General features: G+C 39.0%; 1 protein-coding gene across 1 annotated transcript in view; it reads right to left on the reverse strand.

The window, feature by feature from the left end:
* Nucleotides 1-2,581: 2,581 nt before the first annotated feature.
* The window catches only part of LONRF2 (LON peptidase N-terminal domain and ring finger 2), a 43,145-nt gene continuing 18,655 nt past the window's right edge, over nt 2,582-27,071 (reverse strand). The window contains exons 3-12 of the mRNA XM_039223633.1: nt 19,563-19,685; nt 17,284-17,442; nt 16,555-16,756; nt 16,086-16,179; nt 15,669-15,783; nt 12,669-12,790; nt 10,631-10,789; nt 7,081-7,243; nt 4,456-4,605; nt 2,582-2,776 (exon numbers count right to left, since the gene is read on the reverse strand). Of these exons, the coding sequence (XP_039079564.1) occupies nt 2,582-2,776; nt 4,456-4,605; nt 7,081-7,243; nt 10,631-10,789; nt 12,669-12,790; nt 15,669-15,783; nt 16,086-16,179; nt 16,555-16,756; nt 17,284-17,442; nt 19,563-19,685 (1,482 nt within the window). The remainder of the gene's footprint in view (nt 2,777-4,455; nt 4,606-7,080; nt 7,244-10,630; nt 10,790-12,668; nt 12,791-15,668; nt 15,784-16,085; nt 16,180-16,554; nt 16,757-17,283; nt 17,443-19,562; nt 19,686-27,071) is intronic.

The following is a 27,071-nucleotide window of genomic DNA, read 5'->3' on the forward strand; positions in this document are numbered from 1 at the left end:
AAATTACTCCCCCACCCTGTTATTAGTACTCTAAGTAGATTCTGCTTTTATTCTGATGTAGAACTAGACCATTAGTGTTGGAACATTTTCAGTAAAATTAAACTTGAATGTTCTGACTCTGAATGGAAGCTTATTTTCTTAGAAATATTAGAAAAGACATCTCCATGACAGAAAAGAGGTCAGGGGAAGGGGCAAAGCTATTCTGTTTTAGCTAAATTTGTAACAAACTAGAATTTAGAGTTTCCTTCTTTAAGTTTATGAAAGGAAGCCTCCCTCATAATATGACTTGAGGTCTTATTTCCTTGGTCTGACTTCCTGATAAAGAATGTCATCTAAGTGCTCAAGAAGTGCCCATCTACTCCTGCTCTGCTCTGGGAAGGGAGGTAAGATGCTGGACAGAGCATGAAGCAGTCACAGTCGATTCTCTTGCGTGTCAAAAGACAAAAACAACAAAAATGTTTGCTGCTCTATCTACACCATAACTGTTAAATAGTCTTTTACATAAGAGCACTAGGAAAAAGGTGACAATTGAGAAAGAGGCAGACAGAATCAGGAAGCGATAACGTACTGATTCTGATCAGAGATCTGTGTCAGTTACGACATTTCAGGAGTAAGTCTGAGAAAGCCACATGGGGACAGGAAATGCCCTGGTACTCTGAGCACAGAGACTTAACTTCAGGAAGGCTTCCGCAGAAACTAGGATCACACTGTGGTTATTTTATACACTCCCAAATGGAAACAGCAATGATATGATTTTTAGGTAGGAAAGATTCTCCAAAAAAAAAGAGAATGGTCAATGCATACCCATTTTTTGGAGCCATTTCTAAGGAAGGTCCTCTGGCATACTAGATACAGTTTTGCTTTCTTTTAGATGATCAGATTAGGATACAATGCCTAAGAATGTTGCATACTATCATTAACACATGAATCAATAACATATTTTAGAAATCACTTGGCCAAATTGCCTTTAAACCATGTTCAAGATGAGATTTAAGATTTTCAATAAGCGAGGTACCAGAAACGTCTGACTGGAAATACTTTCACATTTTCTCTTTATGACTAAATTATGCAATAAGAATATTTTCTCACTCCCTAATGAAACTGAACGTTAGCTACTGAAAACCAATACAATTAAAAAAATACAATTTTAAAGTTTCTAATATAATGTTTGATGGATTGATAAACATCTGACGTTATGCAATATATCTGTTAAAACTCAAATATGATACACCTTAAATGAAAAAAGCAAAACTTACAGCTATGATTTATTCTCTGGTCTGGTTCTTGTCGTCTTTCAGTTAGAAGCATCCATGGCCCAAAAAGCCAACTCAGTGCACCAACTGGTTAGGCCAGTGCGAACGATTCAGTATCTTAGTTCACATGGTTATTCCAATTAATACTACCAATAGGCATTAGAGGTTACAGTTGTAATGCACTGTTCTTTAATAGGTAACACTGGGTCTGATCATTTTTAAAACTTCTTTTCAAAAGACACAGAGACAGTTTTTAGGTTGAAGATAGAGGAAAAACTTGCCAAAGATTTACATCCCATGCCCATCCCCCTCTTCTTGCATCCTGTCCTGATAGGTTTTCCTAGAAGAAATAGAGCCCCATTCCATAGCAGGCTTTTAATCCACTCATATATGAGTAGATGGATGGTGAACTCAGATTTACTGAGAGGCCTAATTTCCAATGCAAATCCTAGCAGGAAGAGGACTATTTCCTACACGTTTAGTATCCACCAAAATAATGAGACAGGGTTATGCTTTCAAGGGAGTTTTTGTACTAGTTTGGTCATATGTTTGACATTCCAATACACATACAGTTTTAGTGAACTTGTGCTCACTCTTTATCGAGTGTGTGTAAATATATATCCTCAAATCAACTATACTGTTGTCAGATTTTTCTATATCCAAGGTACACCTTCGTGTATTCTGATGTTCACCTGATTACCACATGCAATGTACGAGATCTGAACTACTACGGGACACGCGACACAGTTCTATTTGGTAGCTACTACTTCTTGGGTAAGGACTAATTTTGGCTCCTGCACTGGACAACAGTTGGATTCCTCAATTTCACAGACAACTTCACAGTGACACGCAAAGCTGAAGCGCATTTTCAGTTAGCCTGTGCTCTGAGAAATCTGCTTCCAGATAAAAATGTGGTTCCCCACATACCGTCTAGCCACCAGAGCATGCTGTTCCCATCTGGTGTAGCGAGATACTTTACTGGGGAGGCAGTCCTTCTTTCTTCCAAAACCTAAACCACTTGTCAACCATCTGTGGTGTTTCCTGCTGTTAGTGAATTGCACACTACAGCGTATGCTTCAAAGAGATTTTCTTAGGTTGTTATTGAACCATGGGCTCCATTCAAACTTCAGGCTAACCTTGTACACAGTCAGGTTCTGCCGGGCACAGACTTTTAACATTTGAGTAGGAGACAATATTTGCTAAGTGTTCCATTTTGTAACCCTCAACAAGCATGTTACAAAGCATGATGAATGGGATGCTACTTGTCCACGTCTAGTATTCCTCATAAAAATACAAGGGCTTCCAGAAACCTTGACAGGGAGAAAAAATCAATTATTTCTCTCCCTGCTATTAACCAGCTCCTGCCGACTATTCATCTTACGCGTGATGATGACTAATATCCGTCGAATGGCAAGCAGACGCTCTTTCAGTGAGATCATGCCAAGAATAGCCAGCTGAGCCTTGCGTTCTAGTGGTAAAACTGCCAGGATCCACCAGGACCACGCGGGACCACTGGGGTTACTCTGCAAGAGAAATGAAAGGGAAAGAAAATTTTCACCTAAAATACAAGACTCTTCCCCCAATACTGTCCTTTTGTTTCACCAACAAGGTGTGAGCAAGAATTAAATGCCACCTTCTATTTTAGGTCTACTTTCCATCCATACAGCCCTTGAGATACAAAGTTTCTGTTACAAATTTAAATGTGAGAGAATTCACAAAATGTAAAGCCTGCAAAGAGAAGCATCTTCCATGGGGAAATTCCATGAATTAATTGCTTCTGTTCTCTCAAAGTTCTTGTTGGGAGTATATACCAGTCAGAAGAGGGGACCATAAATTTTACCTCTACTTTCCAATGTTCTGTGTTATTTTTTTTTAAGTTTTATATATACTATAGAAAGCTCAATATTAGGAAGGCCATCAGTAGGTGTACAAGTCTAAGTATTATAATAAAGCTTTTAATAATATCCATGTGATTAATGTGCACATGTATATGAAACATCTATATATGAATTATTGTTAATTATATTTAGATTGGAGTCATCATGAATTAAATATATAAGAATTATTCTGCTAACTGATAGCCTTTATTTCATAGAACCCAACTGGCACTTTTGGATTGAGCTCTAAGCAAAAGCTAGTCATAAAGTTGTTTTTAGTATTCCTAGCATTAAGAACCAAGATATGCAGGCCTCCCTGCTTCTCGTCTTGGATTCTCCTCCAATCCTACTCCCAAAGAATAGAGAATCCAACTGGGAACTAGAGAAGGTGGACTCTGGAGTCACCTTAGCTTAGGATGCAGAAGCTTCTATTCAAAGATTAGGAGTAACAATGAAGCAATTTTTGGCTTAAATGATGGTCCTGAGTTTGGAAAAGACATAACTCAGGTAGGGGTAAAATACAGAAGTCCTTGAGAGAGATAGTAAAAGAATGTAACAACGGATGGGAAAAATACAAAGGACATTTCATCTTCCCCCAAACCTGCTGACAGCTGGTCCCAGAACCCTCGCTTTCTCCACAAGACAGGTGAGTTTGTACAGAAGGAATGATATACTCTCAGTCATAAGCCTAAGCCATCCCTGCCTGGCTCTGTAACCCGGGGGAGGAGGAGGAGAGGACTCAATGTGCCCTTAGAACTGCTTCCCAGCCTGAAGCATCACACTGTGTGAAGACCCAAGTTCACTGCAGCACTCTTGCAGAGCACCAGAGAAAGCATGACTGGGTAGAGGGCAAGAAAGGCTCCTAATCTGCGGAGTAAGATTTTCTCTGCATTCATTCAACACCTGTTGATTCGGCCCAAGCCAATAGTATGGCAAAATATGGAGTGTTTGTGCCAATATACACAAATTATTACTATCTAAATCATAAGACTGAAACAGTTGATTTAAACAGTGGGTGAGAGAAGTAAAAGTACCAAAGCCGACAGCCAATCAGAATAAATTTAATTTTGATGAAAAGAAATTACCTTCCTGCAGTGTTAATCAAAAAGCATTGGTTGTCTTGCTCCAAAAGGCACATGCTACTACATGAGGTGATTCTTTGGGCTGTCGATAAATGAATTGGTTCGTAAGTGATCACAATGGAGTATATAGCACAGCCCTGGCAAAATTTCCAGAATATTTGCATCTTAACACATCAGAATAATGCATCTTAATGCATCATAGCAGGAAATAATAGCATTCTAAAAGAAGTAAGGAGAACATACTTGAGGCTCCGATTCCCTGTCTGGCATCAATCCAAAATGGCTTAAGATTTGTTCTTTCATGTGATCCTGAAGTGAAGTAAACCAGGAAACTGACTGCTGATAAACTGAATCATGAAGACTGGTAAGTTCTTCATACTCTGGACCTTCCACCTGATTAAAGAAAGAGGGATGACCATTTTAGCAATTCATTACTAACACATGAAATACAGTGATTATCTACTGCATTTGGTAAGTGGAGCCAGGACATTTATTATTCAAATAATTTATCAGTGTTCTATAAACATGACATATGCTCAACACAGAAATTTGTACTTTTTTTTTATACAGTGAAGACCTATCTACCCCATCTATCTATAACATCTTGATTTTTCTCTTAACAAAATAAACTATGAATCATTTTCAATGGCTACATATAGTCCTATATTGGAGATACACTATAATTTACTCCATCATTAAGATAAATAGATTTTAATATTACACAGTAATGTAAATATGTGGAAGCAGTTTGTTTTTTGTCAGTAGTGGTGATAGAAGGGGCTGTCATTCCTTCAGGATAGTTTCCTAAAAGCAGAATTGCCAAGTCAAAGAATGAGACATTTAAAAAATTGTATTCCAAATCACCAAACTATATTCCAAAAAAATGTTATAGCTACAGTGCACTCACTGTATTAGCCTTATGCAGGAGTAAGTCCTGACACCTTAGATTTACCGCTTTCCTGTTGGGTGCCTATCTCACTGCCAGGTCATTATTTTAAATATGTCCCACCCCTACTGAGGAACACCTGAGTGGGAAAAGTTTGGGCTGGGGACCAAGTAACCCAGGTTTTTTCTGGCTTCACTGCTGATTCTCATGAGCTGGTCACACAACCTCCTGGGGGTAGAGTTTTCTCATCTACAAAATGGGCATAAACCATGCAGGTCCTTTCTGGTTATAAAATTCCAGAATCTCTGTACACTAGGGTAAACTGAGAAATTAGATGATAATGCACACAACCATTCTCAATTTGATTTATACTAATCAAATATTCGTATGTAGTAGAGGGTTTTCTTTTAAAAAAAAAACACCAAAATTATCTCATGTTGTAGCTACGTAAGCTCTTGCTTTGTTTTTTTTTTTTTTAATGTTTTTATTTATTTCTGAGAGAGAGAGAGAGACACACACACAAACACAGCATGAGCAGGGGAGGGTCAGAAAGAGAGGGAGATACAGAATCTGAAGCAGGCTCCAGGCTCTGAGCTAGCTGTCAGCACAGAGCCCGACACGGGACTTGAACCCACGAACCGTGAGATCATGACCTCAGCTGAAGTCGAGTGCTTAACTGACTGAGCCACCCAGGCGCCTCTCTTGCTTTGAAGTAAATATATACACCACTAAAAACTGCCATCCACAGCAGTCAGTCAGCTCTTCCATTGGAATTGTTATCCGGGCAACAGAGAACAATCACATTCAATCCCATCCTTTAAACCCACTCCCTGCTCCTGAGATGTTGGGGCTGACTTGCTGCCCTTGGCTCCTCTGCACTGTGTGGCCCTGTGCCCAGGATGACCAGAAACAGCAGTGGCAAAGGGGCAGTGCTGGCAGTGCAGGTGTGGGTCTATTCATGGGCGTCACAAATGTACAGCACTGTCCCCAGAGTGACTTCCAGTGTGATGTCAGACAGCTAAAGATGCTCACTCACCATGGCTCTAGATGTGAACCAAAGAGCTCAAAAGAGGGATACAGTAATTCCAAGGATTTCCTCCTTCTAAATAGTTCTAATGTTTTTGTTGCAGGATAATTTACATACAGAAAGTCATAGATCTCAATGGTTGGCTCAGCGTTTTGTCAGCCATACACACCAGTGGAATCACCATCTTTAACAGGACAGAGAACATTTCCATGGCCCACAGTGGCCCTCCACCTGCTCTCTAGTCAGCTACGCCACCCTCACCCCCAGCCTGTCTCTGCCCTCCATAACCAGAGACAGGTGATGCGTGGTCTTGGAAGTATATGAATGGAAGCACTCAGCACATGTGGTTGTGTGTCTGGCTTCCCCGGCTTAACGTGATGTTGAGAGATGTGTTCGTTGAGAGATCTAGGAGATTCTTCCACATTGTTCTGTGTGTCAGGGGTTCCTTCCTTTTTATTGCCAAGTAGTATTCCACTGTGTAAATGTACTACAATTTGTTTATCCATTCCCCTGTTGATGGTAAGACTGCTACAGATATCTCTGTACACATCTTTTTGAGAATCCCTTCAAACCATTTTGTTAATCAGTCAAAACATGGGCTCTGATATTTGTATTAGGCATATAAATAATTCTTAATGAGTAAGAGAGCCAAACCTTTTCTATATAGCTTTAGAAGGTATTTTTAAGTGCTATTTTTTATATCTCATTCTGACCTAGTATCAGTGTCCAGAACAGGATGGACTACTCACAGATTAAATCCTGTTCATTGCATGTCTATGTAAGTAGCATTTTATTGGAAACCAGTCATGCCAACTCATTTACATATTGTCTACAATATGCTGCTTCTGGGCAGTAGCAGCACAGCTGAGGAGGTGCGCCAAGGCTGTGTGACCTGGGCAAGTATACAGTATTGACTCGATGGCTCTCTAAATACACACCGGAAAACAAACCTCACCTTTTCATCTTCGAGATATTCAATGTCGGCTGTGTTATAGCCGTCTCTGTGACGATGGCTTAGAACTCTGAACCGACTGATTCCAATGGCATCCACAACTGAACTCCCATCGGGGAACGTTCTGACGTCCTTAATCTCCAGCATGCAGCCATACTCCGAAATTCTGACAGGACGGGTGGGAGAAATAACCATGATTTTTAAAACCCAGGAGGTCCAAACAAAACAAATGGTGTCCCACGTGGAACCAGCAAGCTTGTTTTCTCTAAGAGACACCTGTAGATGATTTCTTCTGTTAAATGTGAAATATACTGGTGTGCAAGGGCCACTGAGAGAGGGCTGGAGGGGAAAGAGCCCTTGTGCCTCAGCAGTTGAAACGAGCTAGTGCTTCGGAAGGACGTAAGAGGTGGAGAAAGACAGGATCCTCAGCCCCCTTGGCCAGGGCACCAGCAGGGGGTACAGAGAGCACAAAGTATGCCCGGAGCCTCGTGCCACTCACAGATTCTGCTCCCTCCTCTCCCACTTCTACTGATGCTGGCCAACTGTCCTCCTCAACTGACTATGGGAAGTCGTCTACAATCACTGCCTCCATCTCCTAACTCCCCATCAGGCCTCAGTACCCCACCATTCCACTGAAACAACCCTAGTGGAAGTCACAAATGACTCTGGCATGACCCTATCTGGTGCTTCTATCCTCTACTCACTTGTAACGGACCTAACATCCACTGCTGCTCTCAGCTGTCCTCCTGACCAGTGCAGCCCTTCACAGTTTGGCTCCTCATGTCCCTTAAACACCAGAGCCACCAACAATGGGGTCATCGCTCCAAAGCTCTCCCGTGTAACCTTACCCACTCTCATCCTTTTGAATTGTCATCTATATCCTGAGGATACTGATTGTGCTTACTACGTGTCATGCACTACAAGGAGCAGTTTATAATATGTGCCCATTCAAGCACAAAAACAGGAAAGCTTAGAAAAATCACACAACTTCTATAAGGCCACAGTAAGATTTAGAGCCAAGATCTGAACCCGAGGCTACCCAATTTTAAAGTGAACGAACAACTTTACTACATACCTTCAAACTAACAATGAGTGATGGTTCCCAAGTCACATGCCTGTAAGGCTGGACACCTCTACTTGAATCTCTAATAAAATTATCTCTTCCTGTTATCTAGCAGGGCTATCTTATCCATAGCTGTGGCATGGACGGAGATGCCCTGAAGATCCCATTCAAGAGAGGACTTGCTGCCCCAGCTATCAGCAGACAAATGTCTTCAAACACCAGCTCCTGCAAAGCTCATCTCAGCTGCAGAATCTGCCTCTCCAATGAGCCATCCTGTCTTGTCTGTGGACAAGCATTTGTGAGTGGATGCAAACTCCCCTTGCACTTGCAACTCCCAGGGTTTTCTGGACTCTCATGCTTGTCCACACGAGGCCATTATAATGTGGTTCCAAAAAACTAGCTGAATTCCTCCTACACAAATGTGCAGCCTCCCTCTCGTGGGCTCTGCCACAGGTGAGCCATGCTTTTGTCTACTCTCTTCCTAGAGAGACTTGCCTTTCCTCACTCCCCTGAGCAACCTCTGCTCATCAGAGCAAGGTTCAAGAGACTCATATCTATACTTTATCTGGAGTAATGCTTTTCTTAGTGTTCTATATCCTCAGTGGAAGTAGAACTTCTGGATGTTTTATCATTTTGCTTTTGCTGATTTTGAGGAATCAAATTTTAATATGTTCAAATTTATTAATCTCTTCCTCTATGCTCTGTGTTCTCAGCACCTTGTGTAGAAAAAACTTTTCCTAATTATTGTCTACAACGTTTTCTCTTAAAATTTTTATGTATTGTTTTTCACACTGAGAATATAAATAACATGTGTTAACTTGTGTGTACAGTGCCAGGCAGAGAAGAGATTATTTTCCCACATTCGGACTGCCAACTAATTTTCTCAGCACGTTTTAAAAATGAGCAACTTCTTGGGGCACATGGGTAGCTCAGTTAGCTGAGCATCCAACTTCAGCTCAGGTCACAATCTCATGGCTTGTGAGTTTGTGCTCCACATCAGGCTCTGTACTAACAAACAGCTCAGAGCCTGGAGCCTGTTTAAGATTCTCTATCTCCCTCTCTCTCAACCCCTCCCCTGCTCATGCTCTGCCTCTGTCTCTCAAAAATAAATAAATTAAAAAAATTTTTTTAATGAGCAGCTTGCTTTTTCTCACATAATTACATCTAAATATGGGGTCCACGTATGAGTGGATCTCTTTCTTATCTCCATATTCTGTCTCAATGGTCTACTAGGGCTTACAAGTTTATTACCGGAGTGTTCTCCCATCCTGTTCAGCTGATTTCCTCAAAACTATCTGGTTTTCCATAATAATTCTAAAGTCAGCTTGAACAAGTCCATGAAAAAGCCCACTTGGAATGCTGACTGAAACTACTTTAGATTTAGAGACTAATTTGAGTAAAATTGGCATTTCTACTATGACATTGAATCTATGCATCCATCCATGGATATGGTATTTCTCTCTGTTTATTTAGGTCTTCTTGAATATTTTTCAATAAAGCTGTAGAATTTTTTTCCACAAAGGTCCTCTACATATCTTTAAAAAGATCAGTTCCTAGGTATATATGATGGAAGCTAGTAGATGGTCCTAGGTATCCATTCTCCCTTTCTTCCTGAGCACATGGATGGGCTACATTTCCCAGCCTCCTTTGCAGTAGGTATGAACAATAGTGATGAGAACCCCTTTTCTCCAGAATCCTTTCAGAGCAACTGTGCCTCTTCTACTGGCTAGAACTTACATGTATAGGCCTCATCATGACCATGTAGTAATGACAAAGTCCTAGGGGATAAGGAAGCCAACAGATGGGAAGGACCCAGAGTCCCCAGAGCAGCCCATGGAAAGGAGCTTGCCGATTTGGAACACCTTCCCTACACAAATGATGTAAAATAAGGAGGGGTCAAAACTAAAAGCTGTGGGTTTTTAGAAGACTGAAATTTGCCTATATAGATGGAGGTTTCACAGAAGATATATATACATATGTATGTAAGTATGTATGTATGTACTTACCTACCTACCTACCTACCTACCTACAAGTAGGCTTCATGCTCAGCGCAGAGCTCAATGCAGGGCTTGAACTCACAACCCTGAGGTCAAGACCTGAGCTGAGGTCAAGTGTTGGATGTTCAACCGACTAAACCACCCAGGTGCCCCTACATAGCAAATTTTTAGATCTTAAAAAGTTAGACTAGATTTGTTTGTACGATGATGAACTAGAGAAGAATTACAGGCAGAGGCATGGAATTATGAATATGAAGTATATTTAGAGAAAGGCAAATAATATGGTAATGGACTAGCAAATATGAGGTCTGAAAGAAAGGACTAGGAGATGAGGCAAAAGAATACGGGGATCACATCATGGATGGTCTTGGATTTATACTTTGTTATGTAATGGAAGCCACCAGAATTTTTCAACATCATCTTAAATTGTTCTTCAAGAAAAATGACAAGTTATGCATTTATTTAGGACCCTCTGAATGCTGGCAGTTCTTACCCTGCATGTTCAGCAGATAAACACATGCCAAACCGCTTGGTGCCGGTTTCCATGCATCTTCTTATCATAAGCCGATAGCGGGGCTCAAACACATGCAGTGGACATGGGACGGTGGGGAAGGCCATGGCACACACAAAGATGGGGACATCTCTGGTCAGACTGTAGGATGAGTAAAAATGTTAATTTAGAAGTTGGAGCTGTCAGAAACAGAAGGAAGTATTAGTCACTGTAAAATAGTAAAAGCTAGCCAACCTCAATTCTCTCATTTACAAAATAAAACCATGAAGCCTGCCTCATTCTTTATTATTATTTTTTAAAATTTTCTTAATGTTTATTTATTTTTGAGAGAGAGGGTGAACGAGAGATAGAAAGAGAGCGAGAGAACGAGAACATGAACGGGAGAGGTGTAGAGTGAGGGAGACACAGAATCTGAAGCAGGCTCCCGGCTCTGGGCTGTCAGCACAGGGCCCAACATGGGGCCTGAACTCACGAACCATGAGATCATGACCTGAGCTGAAGTCAGGCACTTAACTGACTAAGCCACTCAGGCATTCCCTGCCTCGGTCTTTAGTGGGAAAAGGAAGCCCACCACATGAGAAAGTTCTCAACTCACCAGGTTTCCTGCCAAGCCTTTTTTATTTAATTTGTTGAGTTAGAACATACTGAATTATATTAGTTTACTTAGAAAAAGTTATAGCTTATGACCACTATAAAAAAATTCTGAGAGACCTTGAGGGCATTATGCTAAGTGAAATAAGTGTCCAACTCTTGACCCATATAAGGCTCTGCACTGACAGTAAGGAGCCTGCTTGTGGTTCTCTCTCTCTGCCCCTCCCCTACACATTTTCTGTCTTTCTCTCAAAATAATCATTTTAAACAAAAAAACATAAGTCAGAGAAAAATGAATGCCATAAGACCTCACTTACATGTGGAATCTTAAAACAAAACAAAACCAAGTTCACAGATATAGACAAAAGATTGGTGGTTGCCAGAGGCTGGTATGGGTAGGGTGGTGTGCAATGGGTGAAGGGGGTCAAAGATACAAGCTTCCAGTCGCAAATAAAAAAGTCCTGGGGATGTAACGCACAGCACGGTGACTACAGTTACTAATACTGCTTTGTATATTTGAAAGTTGCTAAGAGAATAGATCTTAAAAGTTCTCAGCACAAGAAAAAAACCTGTTAATTATGTATAGTGATGGACATTAAGACTTATTGTAGTGATCATTTTGTAATATACATAAATATCAAAGCATTATGTTACATATCTGAAATTAACATAATGTGTCAATTACATCCTAATAAAAATAAATAAGAAAAAGAGAAAAAAGTTCTGATGAAAGTATAAACTACATAATAGTCAAAGGTAATAAGTTCTAAATAAAAAAGAGTAGCAGAATTTTAAGACCTCAGTAGTTCAAGGATGCTATAACACAGAACTCTGATTACTTTAAAAGATAAAAACAACTATCAAGCTGATTTTGAGTGGTAATCCTGCTCTCCCTTCTGTTTTTATATACTGCACCTTTTCAATTCTGAAAAATTCAGTACCACTTACTTAGATAGTAAAAGCAACTACATAATTTTTATTTTTATTTTTTTAATGTTTTTTATTTATTTCTGAGAGAGAGAGAGACAGCGTGAGCAGGGGAGGGTCAGAGAGAGAGGGAGACACAGAATCTGAAACAGGTTCCAGGCTCTGAGCTAGCTGTCAGCACAGAGTCCGATGCGGGGCTTGAACCCACCAACCGTGAGATCATGACCTGAACTAATGTCGGACGCTTAACCAACTGAGCCACCCAGGAGCCCTAAAAAGCAACTACATAATTTTTATGAAGCCACATCTTTGACGTAGTTCTTATAACCCTTTTCAATTAAATTTCCATAAGTCTTTGTAATTAATCTTTTTTCTTTTCTGTGGGATTTCTAACTTCTCTGCTAAGGAGAAAAAAAAAACCTGATAAAAAGCTAAGAGGTTAACAAGGACTTCTTTCTTTAATCTGAACTCAAGACCAAGTACATACAACATGAGGACTTACTTTGACAATTCTGTCATTTCTTCATCATAAATTCTCTTCCTATCAGAGAGTTCATCTGACAAATATCGAAATATTAATTCTTCGGCCAGAATAGTTATATTAAAATTTCTGCTTGCCAACAGCTGTAACAAAAGGAAATGTTAATACCACACAGTAATTAATTCCAAAGGACAAAGCACTGTCTTGCCAGTAAGAAAGGTGGACAAGAAGGTAGAGGGGTGCAGTCTTTGGGAAGACCAAAGGATGGAGATAAAGGGCTTGGAGGTCACCCAGCCTGGAACACGGACAGGGGCAGGGCGGTCCCTCCCATCTGAGAAAAGGGCAGGAGAAGGTGTTCACCCAGAGGAAGGAAGAGTGAGTTCCAGCCTCGCTAGCTTCTGCATTCTCAATCACGTATCATAATGTCAGGGAGAGGAGAGAAAGTAAGTAGGGTATGTTAAAGAAGAAAAATAGGAAATACTCATTCAGGAAAATGGAAAACTGAAGCTACTAGAGAAGCATAGTAAGAATGAGTACAAATGTTTTGAGTCTAAGATTTAAGATTGTGAATTTAAACTGAAACCAATCTCCCCAATTTTGTGGCTTTTCTCTAGCTCTGCTTTGTTATTTATATGGAGACGTGCAAGAGGCAGAGTTGGCTTTATTTGGATTGGGAAAGGAACTGAGGGACTGAGGAATTACAGCTGGATATTAAGGGAAATGGGTAGAAACTGAATTAAAATGTGCTAGAATCAGTGGGTGAAAGGGTTATACATAGTAGAAGATCTATTATTCTGTGTCTGTATATATACTGCTTTTATCTTAGGCATATGACTTTGCAAATAACAGCTCTTTTTCACTAACATCTGAATATATATCAGGTACTAGCTACAGATGCCTCGTATAAATTAAGTTAGGCCTTAAAATAGCACTGTCCCACAGGCACTAATGAACTAATACAGAAGATGGGTCTCGGGAAGGTTGAGGGACCAGTGTAGAGTCACAGTGGTACAGCTAGAACGCCAGGGCTGGTAGGGTTCAATGTCTTACTGTTTCTTTGTTAACTTGCTGCATTTCTGGGCTGCAAGCTACATGAAACAAGGTACAGGAAGCAAGGAACAAGTGTCACTGTACCTGACTAAGAACTAGAAGTTCAACCTTGGGAAACAAGTGTGTTGGAGACCCTCAGTGACAGAATAACCAGCAGAAACAAGTTTCACTTATTTCAAAATTAGTATTATTAATGACATCAGTATTTTACACTGTTAGTTTAGGGTATCATTTTATTGAAGAGTAATACAATAAAATTTGCTTTACTTGAATTTACATTAACCAAGACTTCTGCATGTACATAGATAATTGACAACTTATATTTATAATAATGCATGTGAAAAAGTCTAAGCTCATGAAGGGATTTCTACATTGAAGAAAAATCAAATTTTGATTTATTTTAGTTTTTATTATATTTTAATTTATGGAACACTGGCAATCTACACAGAGCTTGCATTTAGTCATTCACTCATTCATTCATTCATTCATTCACTCAACATGGACTTTCTGAACCTTCAGTACACGTTCTGGTCCCTGGAGATACAGTGAAAACAAGACAGAAGTTGTCTTGGTCCCTGAGGAGCTTATATTTTAGTGCCAACCTCAATGTACTGCTTCATCACAACTCCCCTAACCAGACAGCACTGAACACAGACGTGAACAAAGGGTCTGTTTTACAAATAGTGGTCATAATGACATGCATCTTACTCTCTGAGAATAAGAAAGCTGCCTCCGGGCCCACCGGCCCATACAAGCATGGGTACAACAAGGCAGTGGGTCGGATGCTATCCACAGTCAGCAAGAAGAAAGAGCAGACACCACAGAGTAGACCAAAGGAAACAGCCAAAGGAAACTGCTACAGAGACTCAAAAAGCATCCACCATCATGACACATGGTGCATGGTACTATAAATGATATTCATGATTATTCAGGCTCTCCCTGAATAACTCAGAAAGATTCAGGATGTATGCAATTAAAAAAAAATGTATGTACAGGTAATGATCTAGAAAGGTCTCAATTATAGTAACATTTTAACAAGTTTGAGCAATAAACTAAGTTACCATTATTTAAAACTTCAGATAAGTATAACATCTCCTTTACCATATCAAATTCAACAATAAATTTTGCTATACATTTGTTTTTAAAAAAAAAACAACACTTTATCTTATTTAAAATGCATTAAGTGAGTTTGATCTCTAGAAGTAATTAAGGCAAATATTTGTAGTATCCTTCTATAGATAACCACCCCCCCACCCCCCACCAGAAGTTAAATAACTTGCTTCGTGGAAGGTCAGTAGCACCAAAAGTACCAGAGCCCATACAGTTGATACAGATTCACAATGTGAAAAGTTGATCAAAAAGCTTTCAAAAGCTTCTAAGTGTTGTTTATTGTACTTACTATACCAATGGTATGGATTTAAACAGTTTATTTTTGAGTTAGACATAACTGAACAGCTTCCCTCCATGGAAACTTCTGTATTATTGGCTCTGATTTCAGACAAAAGATGCAAATGATGGCCCACCAGAGGGATTTCCCAGTAATCAAAGACGATCAAGTCTTCAATCCTAAGGAAACGAAGTCCTATACTATGACTTCGCCTTGAGATGAGGTAAAGGACAGAATTCTTGGCACATATTAAGTGTTCCATAATGTTTCCTCAACCCTTTATGGTTAACATATGGTAAGGACTCAGTAATGTTATCTCAACTATTTATGCTTAACGCATAGTAAGAGCTCCAATTATGATACCTGTTTTTGGTATTCATGCCTGAAAATTTCCCTGATGTTTAATGGTTTCTGTATCTAAACTCCCCCTGTGTACTTTCTGAGAAATCCAAAGGGGAAAAGATCTATCTTTGACTGGAAAAACCCAACTTTTTTTAATCAATGGGTAGTCAAAGCCAAGAAATGAGCACCTTCTGAGGGGTGAGAAGAGGGGCCAAACAGTCTTCTTGTTTCAGAATACTTACTTCTGAAAGTTTTTCTTTGCACAACGGACAATGCGGGGCATGGTCGAGGCAGCGCTCAAGGCATTTTAGGCAAAATGTATGTCCACATGGAGTAGTGACAGGCTCAAATAGCAACCTGGAAAATATATCTGAGTTTTTAGCCAGAAATTGTCCAGAAGAGACTTTCAAATAATCTATTTATTTTCTAAGAATTCCTTAAAACAATTCCCCTACTGCTATAGAAACCAATTATACCTATTTCCATTTACATGTTCCTTATCAAATTTTCAGAAAATAAATCATTTTTTATTTATATATATATATAATTTCTGAGGTATATATAATTTCTCTGATAATAAAAAGCATATTATGTTTACGATATCAAATTCAGAAAGGATGGATTTTTCAAAGAGTTGCACAGATTCTATGTTATCCTACCTCATGCAAAGGGCACACTCAAAGTCTGTTACATCTATGGAGAGCTCTGGACCTTCTCCTGCGTTAGAGGTCATGTTCCTTTGAGGTGAGGAATCTGCCTCTGAAAAAGTTTAAAATGCCAAAATTAACATCGCTCTTCTGGATACCACCGTGCAATAACTGTACTTCCTCTGGCTAAAAGCATTATATCAATGTAATAAATCATGCTGGGAAGGAATAGTTCCAAACCTGTTTAACAATGTATAGCAATAATTTATCTGGACAGAGAACATGAATAAATTTTCCCTCATTTTGACTATGAAGTCTTTGTGAAATTAACCATTTGAACTGTTCTATACTCTTAAAGCTGACATATTCCTTTTATTATTAATTTTAAACTGTGTAAAAATTTTTAAAAAATATATTGAATATTAGCTAACATTCTATCACTCTGGAGTCACACAATTCCATGACAAAATAGTTTACTGACCTTTTTTGGGAATTTTCCCAGGGCCGTTCAGGTCATGTGCATCCTCCATATCATTTGGAAACTGTCTCTTTAAACTTGTGCTGGGTGCTCCAGGAAGGATACTTTCTATCACTTCTTTATCCTCCTCAGAGTGCAGACCCAGTATAAAATATAAAACTGAAGAGTTGGTACTTCTGAACACATCAGATTTTTCAGCTGGATTCTGGTTAAGTAGGAAAAAAGAATCCTAAATATTAAAGAAATCACGGAATAAGAGAAAACACTATTCATGTAGTAGCCTTTCTTAGACATCTTTGGAAAAAAGAGGGTTTGTATTCTTCCTTCATGACTGGTTTCATCTATTAACTTCTAAGATGAGCTTTACACTTCCCAAAGTAAAATACAGAATGATTCTCCTTGAGACAGATCAACTGAATATCAGTCTTCGAATATTCAGATCATCCCTCTGCTTTCTTTTCTCCAAGCCAAAGTAAGTTCAAGTCTCCTGATGCTTGGGGTTCCCAGTGTGTGATGTCCTAACTCTTTCTACATGCCTCTTTGCATCATTTTCATTACTTCCACCAGCTTCCTTCAAAAGGTTCAACTCTCAGGTTGAAGAGCTAGAACAGGTCTTGAGAAGTCCTTCCAACTAATATAATGCCACAGTCTGAATAACCTGTAAATGCTGAAAATTAAGGAATTACATAAAGCTTCATCAAGAGAATATTGACAGACACATGCACTTTGTACCTTAGAACTCCCTGCACTGTCACCTTCTTCCAGAGGCTGGGTGTTTATATCGCTGGCACACTGAGCCTTCAACCTGCTGTTCAATATTCTGCTTTGGATGGAAGGTGTTAAATTCTGATGCACATTTTCTGAAGCCGGGAAAAATACTTCACACATGACCTATGAAATTTCCGAGAAGAAAAAAAAAATTTTAAACACGTTTGAAAAACACATAATATACCTTAAAAGATCCAAAGGAAACTATGGGGCCAAATTGGCCTAAGACATTGAAGAGAACAATTATAATATTCCAATTACCAGTGCTTTAAAATTCAAGTTTCTGAAACCATAATCAATGCTTTAAGCATTTTAGCTAGCAGTCCCTTTCCACCTTAGTCTTACCAACTACAAAATATGAATATCACTATTTCTTTCTGTCTGGCTCTTACGCACCTGCTATGGAAACATCACCCCTAAAAGTCTCATGGTCAAGAAAGAAAAGGGCTTGCAAGGATCCTAAATTAAATCCAAGCTCTGATCACCCACAGGACTGAAATATTTCTTGAGAACTGTTCAATTTACAAGAGAACTGGAAAAGCCATCTAGTAAAGAACTATAAAAGAAAGACAAGATGAAGGGTCACAATTCTAGTTCAAGAGCCATGGACCAGCCTTGACCATCAAGTGATGGTCCTCCCAAACTTCATGTACTCAGCTGAATCCAAGGGCTTAAAAGAAGTACAAAGAAAGCAGTGACTGAAACCTAATAAAGAGCCCTCCATAGTTCTTTGTGTCACCGGTCAGTGCACCACACCCATAACCCCTGTCAAGAAGAAACAGCACCGAGCATGGACATCAGTGTCATCACCATTGGCTCTGAGGGACTTCAGGAAAGCAGCAGAAGGCTGCCTGGGAGGATACCACATTTCACGGGCACCACCAGGCACTGCTTTGGGACTGTGTGAAACAGAAGACATCTACCATTCACAGAATGTTCCAGGGAAAACCATCATATCTGAAAATCATCATATCTTGTCAGCACCAGACTGACAAGAAGCACTACAAGACCTAGATTCTGGTCCTGGGACCTTTGTACACCTGCTTAATTTTGAGCTCAGGCTGAGCTTCCTATGATGCTGTTGTAAAGGGCAGTTGAGACGTGTTTTAACGTTCTTGTGAAATCTGCAGGTGGGGCAGAGCAGGCAGGGATAGTTAGAAAAGCCAAGGTTAAGCTTCAATATTATTTTGACAAGTTGAAACAATGTCCAAAGCCAGTAAGAGATAATCCGACAGCACTAACGAAGGCCAGTCAACTACACAATAAAAGGATAAAAAAGTATTGCTACAAGTTTCTCACTGAAAACAACAGCAAAAAACTATATAGGTGTTTTGGCTAACTATGGTTCTAATAGGAGCCAACAGTATGATGGTATTAGGCTAAAAATAAACATACCTCATGAGATAAACACAAGGGAAGCTGAAAGCTCCCCCCTGCAGTTGACAGATGTGGATGCTGGCGTACACTAAATGCATCCAAAGGAGGAAACCTCACTACCTTGTAAGGACGTTCAGGCCAAAGAAAGACTTGAGGCAAAGATAATAGTCCATCTCAAATATCTAAGGTGATTTAAAATGGAAGAGGAAGAAGAGATTCATTTTCTCTTGCTGCCAAAAATAAAACTAGACTGTAAAGTGGAAATTACAAGGTAAATGTACAGTAGAAGCTAGCAACAGTGGTAAAATAGGGAAACACTGACAAAAACAAGAACTGATGGTCATTGAAAGTGCTAAGACTGTAACTATTGTACAGGCTCTTTTACAGTAAGCATGGCTCAGTGACTTCTAATAAGACTGGGTTAAAGACGTGAATAAGAGAGCAGATATTTCTATGTTGTTCTGGTGAAGTTTTGCTAAAACTTCCAAGTCAACCTATGCAGCTAGACTGGTATATTTTGCGTATTATCACAAAGTATTTTATAGGGCTCCTATACAAACTATAATGCTTGAAATTACAACTCTAAGAAAACTCACTTTGCCTCCCCAGTCTCACACGTGCCCCCCACCCCCAAGCACGTGCCATTATTTCAGCAGAACGGAGTGGTACAAAAGCCATATCATTGTGCTTTATCCTTGGATAAAAGTTATCAAGAGCATGAAACTCATCATTATTCCCATACATTTTTAATCATGTCCTGAATGTGCAGAATTATATTTCTTGTTTATTTGGTGGGAGATACTAGCATGACACAAGGGCTATATAAATGAGACTCAAAGAAGAAAGTCATTTAAAGAAAATCACACCTTCTGAGCTTCTTTCTTCACTGAGTTACACTCAGGATTTAAAGCAAGGCAGTAGAGAAACTCCTTTAACACTTCCTTACTTCTTCCCAATCCAGAAAGAGCCTGAGCTTTCACATGATGCCCCTGGATATATCAAAAAACAAGATATACATTTTTAAAAAGCACTGTGATTACATTCTTGCACACAAGGAGCCCTGAAAAAAAAATCACCAGAACTATTTCATTTTTGAATTAGCTAGAATAAACAAAAACCCATCAAGGTTGGCTCTAGCTCTACTACCCTGGAAACAAAGCAAACCCGAATGTCTCATAAACACAATCCACAATCAGAACACAGGAGTCACCAGACTAGGAATTTGAGCCAAAAGCAGTTCCAAGGTACATGCTAAGAGAGAAACTGGCTGTCTACCAACTTTAATTACATTCTGTAATCACAGATCACAACCATGTTCCTGTCTTCATGAAGCATATAGACTTGTGAGAGAAGACAGACATGAGCAGAAATGCCTGCAACACAAAGTATAGCATATAAAATACTACAGCGGAAATAAACAAAGTATAATATGGATCAGAATTTTCCACCAGCATTTTTTTTGGTAGATGCAGTATTTTCTAAAATCATTGTAAATATTGTAATTTATCAGTTCACATATTATCTTCAGTCTTTTGTCTTTTTCTTATTTTATTGATTTTTTTCTTATTACTCCCTGATTCTTTGTTCATATTTAAGAAGGATGTACTGTTTCCAACTGGTTTTCTCTCATGTAGAGTCAGACCCTTGTCTTCATAGACTCCACTGCTGAATGGAAGACTTTTTGGTCCCTTCGTCTACATGCAAGAGATCTATTTGAGAGCTTTTATTTTCAGGTGTGTGACAGAGAAGCCAGGCCTTACACTGGGAGCCCCATGTACCAGGATTTAGAGGGGCTTACTCGGTGGGGGTGGGGAGAACCTGTCACATGCACTGGCAGCCACAATTTTCTCCAAGGCAGTTTGTCCAAATTCTTTGCAGGAAGTGGGAGTGAGGCACCATGACTTTTTCTTTTCCCACTACTGCTCTGCATGGCAGAGTGAATTGGCACTGTCAAGCAAACCTTCTTTCTTATTCCAAGAGCTTAAATCGAATTCTCTCAGGAGTTGTATTATGATGTGAACTCAGCTCCCATTGAACTATAACATCCTCTGCTCTTTCATCCATTCACCTGCATTCCAAAATTTTTCTGAGTTTTCTAATTTCATAAATGTTCCTCATTCTCTTTAGTTATGGACTTATACTTGCTTAGACTTTCTTGCCACCACGGTTTTATGGAGATATGTTATATATAATAAAATCCACCAATTTTATGAACACTTTTTACATTTAAATTTTAGTTAATATACAGTGCAATATTGGCTTTAGGAGTAGAATTTAGCCATTAATCACTTGTATACAAGTGTTCATCACAAGCACCCTCCTTAACACCCATCACCCATCTAACCCATCCCCTACCCACCTACCTCCATCAACCCTGTTTGTTCTATAAGAGTCTCTTGTGGTTTGTTTCCCTCTCTTCTCTTCCTCCACCTTCCCACATGTTCATCTGCTTGGTTTCTTTTCCTTTTTTTTTTAATGTTTTATTTATTTCTGAGAGAGAGAGAGAGCATGAGCAGGGGAGTGTCACAGAAAGGGAGGGAGATACAGAATCCAGGCTCTGAGCTAGCTGTCAGCACAGAGGCCAATGCAGGGCTCGAACTCATGAACCATGAGATTATGACCTGAGCCGAAGTTGGACGCCCAACCGACTGAGCCACCCAGGCGCCCCTCATCTGCTTGGTTTCTTAAATTCCACATATGGGTGCAATCGTATGGTTTTTGTCATCCTCTGATTGACTTATTTCATTTAGCATAATACATACTAGCTCCATCCATCTTGTTGCAAATGGCAAGATTTCATTCTTTTTGATGGCTGAATAATATTCCATTGTATATATATACCACATCTTCTTTATTCAGTCATGAATCAATGGACATTTGGACTGTCTCCATAGTTTGGCTATTGTTGATAATGCTGCTATAAACATTGGGGTGCATATACTTCTATGAATCTGTATTTTTGTATCCTCTGGGTAAATATCTAATAGTGCAATTGCTGGATCACAGGGTAGTTCTATTTTTAGCTTTTTGAGGAACCTCTATACTGTTCTCCAGAGTGGCTGCACCAGTGTGCATTCTTACCAGCAATGCAAGAGGGTTCCCCTTTCTCTGCATCCTCTCCAAAACCTGTTGTTAATTGTGTTGTTAATTTTAGTCATTCTGACCAGTGTGAGGAGATATCTCGTTGCGGTTTTGATTTGTATTTCCCTGATGATAAGTGATGTTGAGCATCTTTTCATGTGTCTGTTTGCCATCTAGATGTCTTCTTTGGAAAAGTTCCTATTCATGTCTTCTGCCCATTTCTTAACTGGGTTATTTGTTTTTTGGGTGTTGGGTTTGGTAAGTTCTTTATAGATTTTGGATACAAATCCTTTATAAGATGTGTCATTTACAAATATATTCTCCCAATCTGTAGGCCGCCTTTTAGTTTTGTTGATTGTTTCCTCACTGTGCAGTTTTTTTTTTTTATCTTGATGAGGTCCCAATAGTTCATGATTGCTTTCATTTCCTTTGCCTTCAGTGATGTGTCTGGAAAGAAGTTGCTCCAGCTGAGGTCAAAGAGGTTACTGCGTGTTCTCTAGGATTTTGATGGTTTCCGGTCTCATATTTAGGTCTTCGATCCATTTTTAATTTATTTTTGTGTATGGTGTAAGAAAGTGGTCCAGTTTAATTCTTCTGCATGTTGCTGTCCAGTTTTCCCAACACCATTTGTTGAAGACACTTTTTTCTATTATGTATTCTTTCCGGCTTTGTCAATAATTACTTAAGTATAGAGTTATGGGTCAATTTTTGGGTTTTCTATTCTGTTCTATTGATTTATGTGTCTATTTTTGTTCCAGTACCATATGGTCTTGATAACTACAGCTTTGTAATACAGCTTAAAATCCAGAATCATGATGCCCCCAGTTTTTTCTTTTTCAGAATTGCTTTCAGGGTCTTTTCTGATTCCATACAAATTTTAGGACTGTTTGCTCTAGATCTGCAAAGAATGCTGGTGATATTTTGATTGCATTAAATGTATAGGCTGCTCTGGGTTGTGTAGACACTTTAACAATGTTTGTTCTTTCAGTCCATGAGCATGGATTTGTGTCCTCTTCTTTTTCTTTCATAAGTCTTCTATAGTTTTTGGAGTACAGGTATTTTACCTCTTAATTAGGTTTGTTCCTAGGTATCTTACTGGTTTTGGTGCAATTGTAAACAGGATTAATTCTTTGACTTCTTTTTCTGCTGCTTCATTATTGGTGTATAGTAATACAACAGATTTCTGTACATTGATTTTATATCCTGAAATTTTACTGAATTCATGTATCAGTTCTAGCAATTTTTTTGTGGAGTCTTTCAGATTTTCTATATAGAGTATCATGTCATCTGCAATAGTGAAAGTTTGCCTTCTTACTTGCTGATTTGTATACCCTTTATTTCTTTTTGTTGTCTTATTGCTGAGACTAGGACTTCCAGTACTATGTTAAATAGTAATGGTAAAAGTGGGCATCATGGTCTTGTTCCTAACCATAAGGGGAAGGAGTTTTTTCCCCCCGCTGAGCATGATATTAGCTGTGGGTCTTTCCTATATGGCCTTTGTGACACTGAGGTATGTTCCATCTATCCCTACTTTGTTGAGACTTTTTATCAATAATGGATGCTGTATTTTGTCAAATGGTCTTTCTGCGTCTATTGACCAGACAATATGACTCTTATTCTTTTATGTTTTTAAATGTTTTTATTTATTTTTGAGAAAGAGAGCATGAGCAGGGGAGGGGCAGAGAGAGAGGGGAAAGAGGATCTGAAGCAGGCTCAGCAGAGAGCCTGATGCAGGGCTCAAACTCACAAACCATGAGATCATGACCTGAGCCAAAGTCCAATTATCAACCTATTGAGCCAACAAGGTGCCGCATATCTTTTCTCTTATTAATGTGGTGTATGGGTGGCTCAGTCGGTTGAGCCTCTGACTTCGGCTCAGGTCACGATCTCGCAGTTTGTGGGTTTGAGCCCTGCATCGGGCTCTGTGCTGACAGCTAGTTCAGAGCCTGGAGCCTGTCTTCGGATTCTGTGTCTCCCTCTCTCTCTGACCCTCCCCTGCTCACACTGCCTCTCTCTCTCTCTCTCTCTCTCTCAAAAACAAATAAAACATTTTAAAAAATGTGGTGTATCATGTTGATTGATTTGTGAATATCAAACCATCCCTGCAGCCCAGGAATAGTGAATAATTCTTTTAATGTACTGCTGAATTCAATTTCCTAGTATCGTGTTGAGAATTTTTTGCATTCAGGTTTATCAGGGATATTGGTCTGTAATCCTCCTTTATAGTGCAGTCTTTGCCTGGTATTAGAATCAAGGTAGAGCTGGCTTTTTAGAATGAGTTTAGAAGCTTTCCTTCCAGTTCTATTTTTAGGAACAGTTTGAGAAGAATAAGTATTAACTCTTCTTTAAATGTCTGGTAGAATTCCCCTGGGAAGCGATGTGGCCCAGGACTCTTGTTTGTTGGGAGATTTTTAAAAAATATACAATTTATTGTCAAGTTGGCTAACATACAGTGTATACAGTATGCTCTTGGTTTTGGGGGTAGTAGATTCCCATGGTTCATCACTTACATACAAGATTCAGTGCTCATCCCAACAAGTTCCCTCCTCAATGCCAATCACTCATTTTCCCCTCTCCCGACCCCAGCCAATCAACCCTCAGTTTGTTCTCTGTATTTAAGAGTCTCTTTATGGTTTGCCTCTCACTCTGTTTGAAACTATTTTTTCCCCTTCCCTTCTTCCATGGTCTTCCGTTAAGTTTCTCAAGTTCCACATGAGTGAAAACATATATCTGTCTTTTCTGACTGACTTTCACTTAGCGTAATACCCTCCAGTTCCATCTATGTTGTTGCAAATGTCAGGATTTCATTCTTTCTCATTGCCAAGTAGTATTCCATTGTATATATAAACCACATCTTCTTTTTAAAAAATTTTTTTTAATGTTTTTATTTATTTGTGAGAGAGAGAGAGAGAGACAGCATGAGCAAGGGAGGGTCAGAGAGAGAGGGAGATACAGAATCTGAAGCAGGCTCCAGGCTCTTAGCCAGCTGTCAGCACAGAGCCCGACACGGGGCTCGAACTCCCGAACTGTGAGATCATGACCTCAGCCGAAGTCAGATGCTTCATGGACTGAGCCACCCAGGTGCCCCCCCCTTTTAAAAAAATTTTAATGTTTTTATTTATTTGAAACCACATCTTCTTTATCCATTCATCAGCTGATAGACATTTGGGCTCTTTCCATAATTAAAGAGCTGCTATAAATATTGAGGTACATGTGCCCCTATGAATCAGCACTCCTGTAGCCTCTGGATAAATTCCTAGTAGTGTTATTGCTGAGTTGTAGGGTATTTCTATTTTTAATTTTTTGAGGAACCTCCACACTGTTTTCCAAAGTGGTTGCACCAGTTCGCATTTGTTGGGAGATTTTTTATTATGGATTCAAATTTCTTTGCCGGTAATGGGTCTATTCAAATTTCTTCTTCCTGTTCTGGCTTTGGTAGTTTGTGATATCCTAGGAATTTGTCCATTTCTTCCAGATTGTCCAGTTTGTTGGCATATAATTTTTCATAGTACTCTCTTATAAGTGTTTTTATTTATATGGTGTTGGTTGCGACCTGTCCTCATTAATCGGGGATTTAATCTATTTTGTTCCTTTCTTTTTTCTTTTTGATAAGTCTGACTAGGGGTTTACCAATTTTAAATGTACAATGTATGACTTTTGACAAATCTATACACTGTGTAACTACAACCGTAATCATGATGTAGCACATTTCCATCACCCCAGAAAGTTCCCTCATGCCCTTTGAAGTCAATCCTCTCCTCTCTCCAAGTCCAGGAACAACTGATCTGTCACTATAGTTTCGCCTTTTTGACAATTTCACATAAATGAAATAACACATGTATTTGTGTTCTTTCCTTCATTAAATGTGATGCTTCCGAGGTTCATCTACATTGCTGAAAAGGTGGACACTTCATAATCCCCTATTACCATATAAGGTTCCATTAAATGATTATACTACAATCTGCTTATTTACGTTTTTTAATTTTTAAAAAGAAATTTTATTAATTTCATAGTGCTTCATTCAGGCAAGTGAATCACACAAAATGAACCAGAAATTTTTAAGTTATCAGACATTTGCTGACCAGCAACCTTACTCAAACTGACAGTTATGATAGATCATATGCACAGTACAACTCATCTTGTTTATGAGATGGTGTCATACACACACATACACACACACACACCACAGAGGGATATTATTCAGCCTTAAAAAAGAAGGAAATCTCAGAAATGACATGTTTTGGGAGTTAAAGCAAACAGAAAAAAAATACTGTCACAAAGCCCAAAACTAGGAACTTGAACTCCTTCAGATAGTAGCTGAATTCATTTTTTTCAACCCAGATTTATTGAGGAACAATTAACAACTTTAATATATAAAAGGTAGCACCCAACATGATTTGATACACACATACATTGTGAAATGATTCTCATAACCAAGGTAATGAACACATCCACCACCTCACATAGTTAACTTTTTTCTTTTTCTTTCTTTTTTTTTTTTTTTTTTTGCAGTGAGGAGGCTTAACATCTACTTCTAACAAATTTCAAGTATGCAATCCTGTATTACTAACTGTAGTCACCATGCTGTATATTAGATCTTCAGAATCTACTCTTCTTATAATTGAAAATTGTACCTTTTGACTTACATCTCCCCATTTCCCCCTCCCTCCAGGCCCTGGCAGTCACCACTCTATTCTATGATATCAGATTTATTTTTAGGTCCCACATATACTGGTAAAATACAGTATTTGTCTTCTCTTTCCGGTTTATTTCACTTAGCATAGTGCCCTCCAAGTTTATCCACATTGTTGCAAATAACATGATTTCCTTCTTTTTTTTTTTTAAAGGCCGAATAATATTCCTCTGTGTGTGTGTATGTATGTATGTCTGTATGTGTGTATCACACCTTCTTTATTCATCCACACGTAGGTTGCTTCCATATCTTGACTACTATGAATAATGTTGCAATGAACATGAGAGTGTAGGTATCCGTTCAAGATACTGATATCATTTCCTTTATATATCCAGAAGTAGGACTACTGAATCACACAATAGTTCCATTTATTATTTGAGGAACCTGCATACAGTTTTCTATAATGGCTGTACCAATTTACATTACCACTAACAGTGTACAAGGGTTTCCTTTTCTCCACACCCTTGTCAATATTTGTTATCTCTACTCTTTTCAATACTAACTATCATAACAAGTTGTAAGGTGATATTTCATTGTGGCTTTGATGAGTGATGTTGAGCACCTTTTTATGTACCTATTGACTATTTGTATATCTTCCTTG

The sequence above is a fragment of the Hyaena hyaena genome, unplaced genomic scaffold (assembly GCF_003009895.1).
Source record: "Hyaena hyaena isolate Hyena2069 unplaced genomic scaffold, ASM300989v1 scaffold_1398, whole genome shotgun sequence".
In the NCBI taxonomy this organism is placed as follows: domain Eukaryota; kingdom Metazoa; phylum Chordata; class Mammalia; order Carnivora; family Hyaenidae; genus Hyaena; species Hyaena hyaena.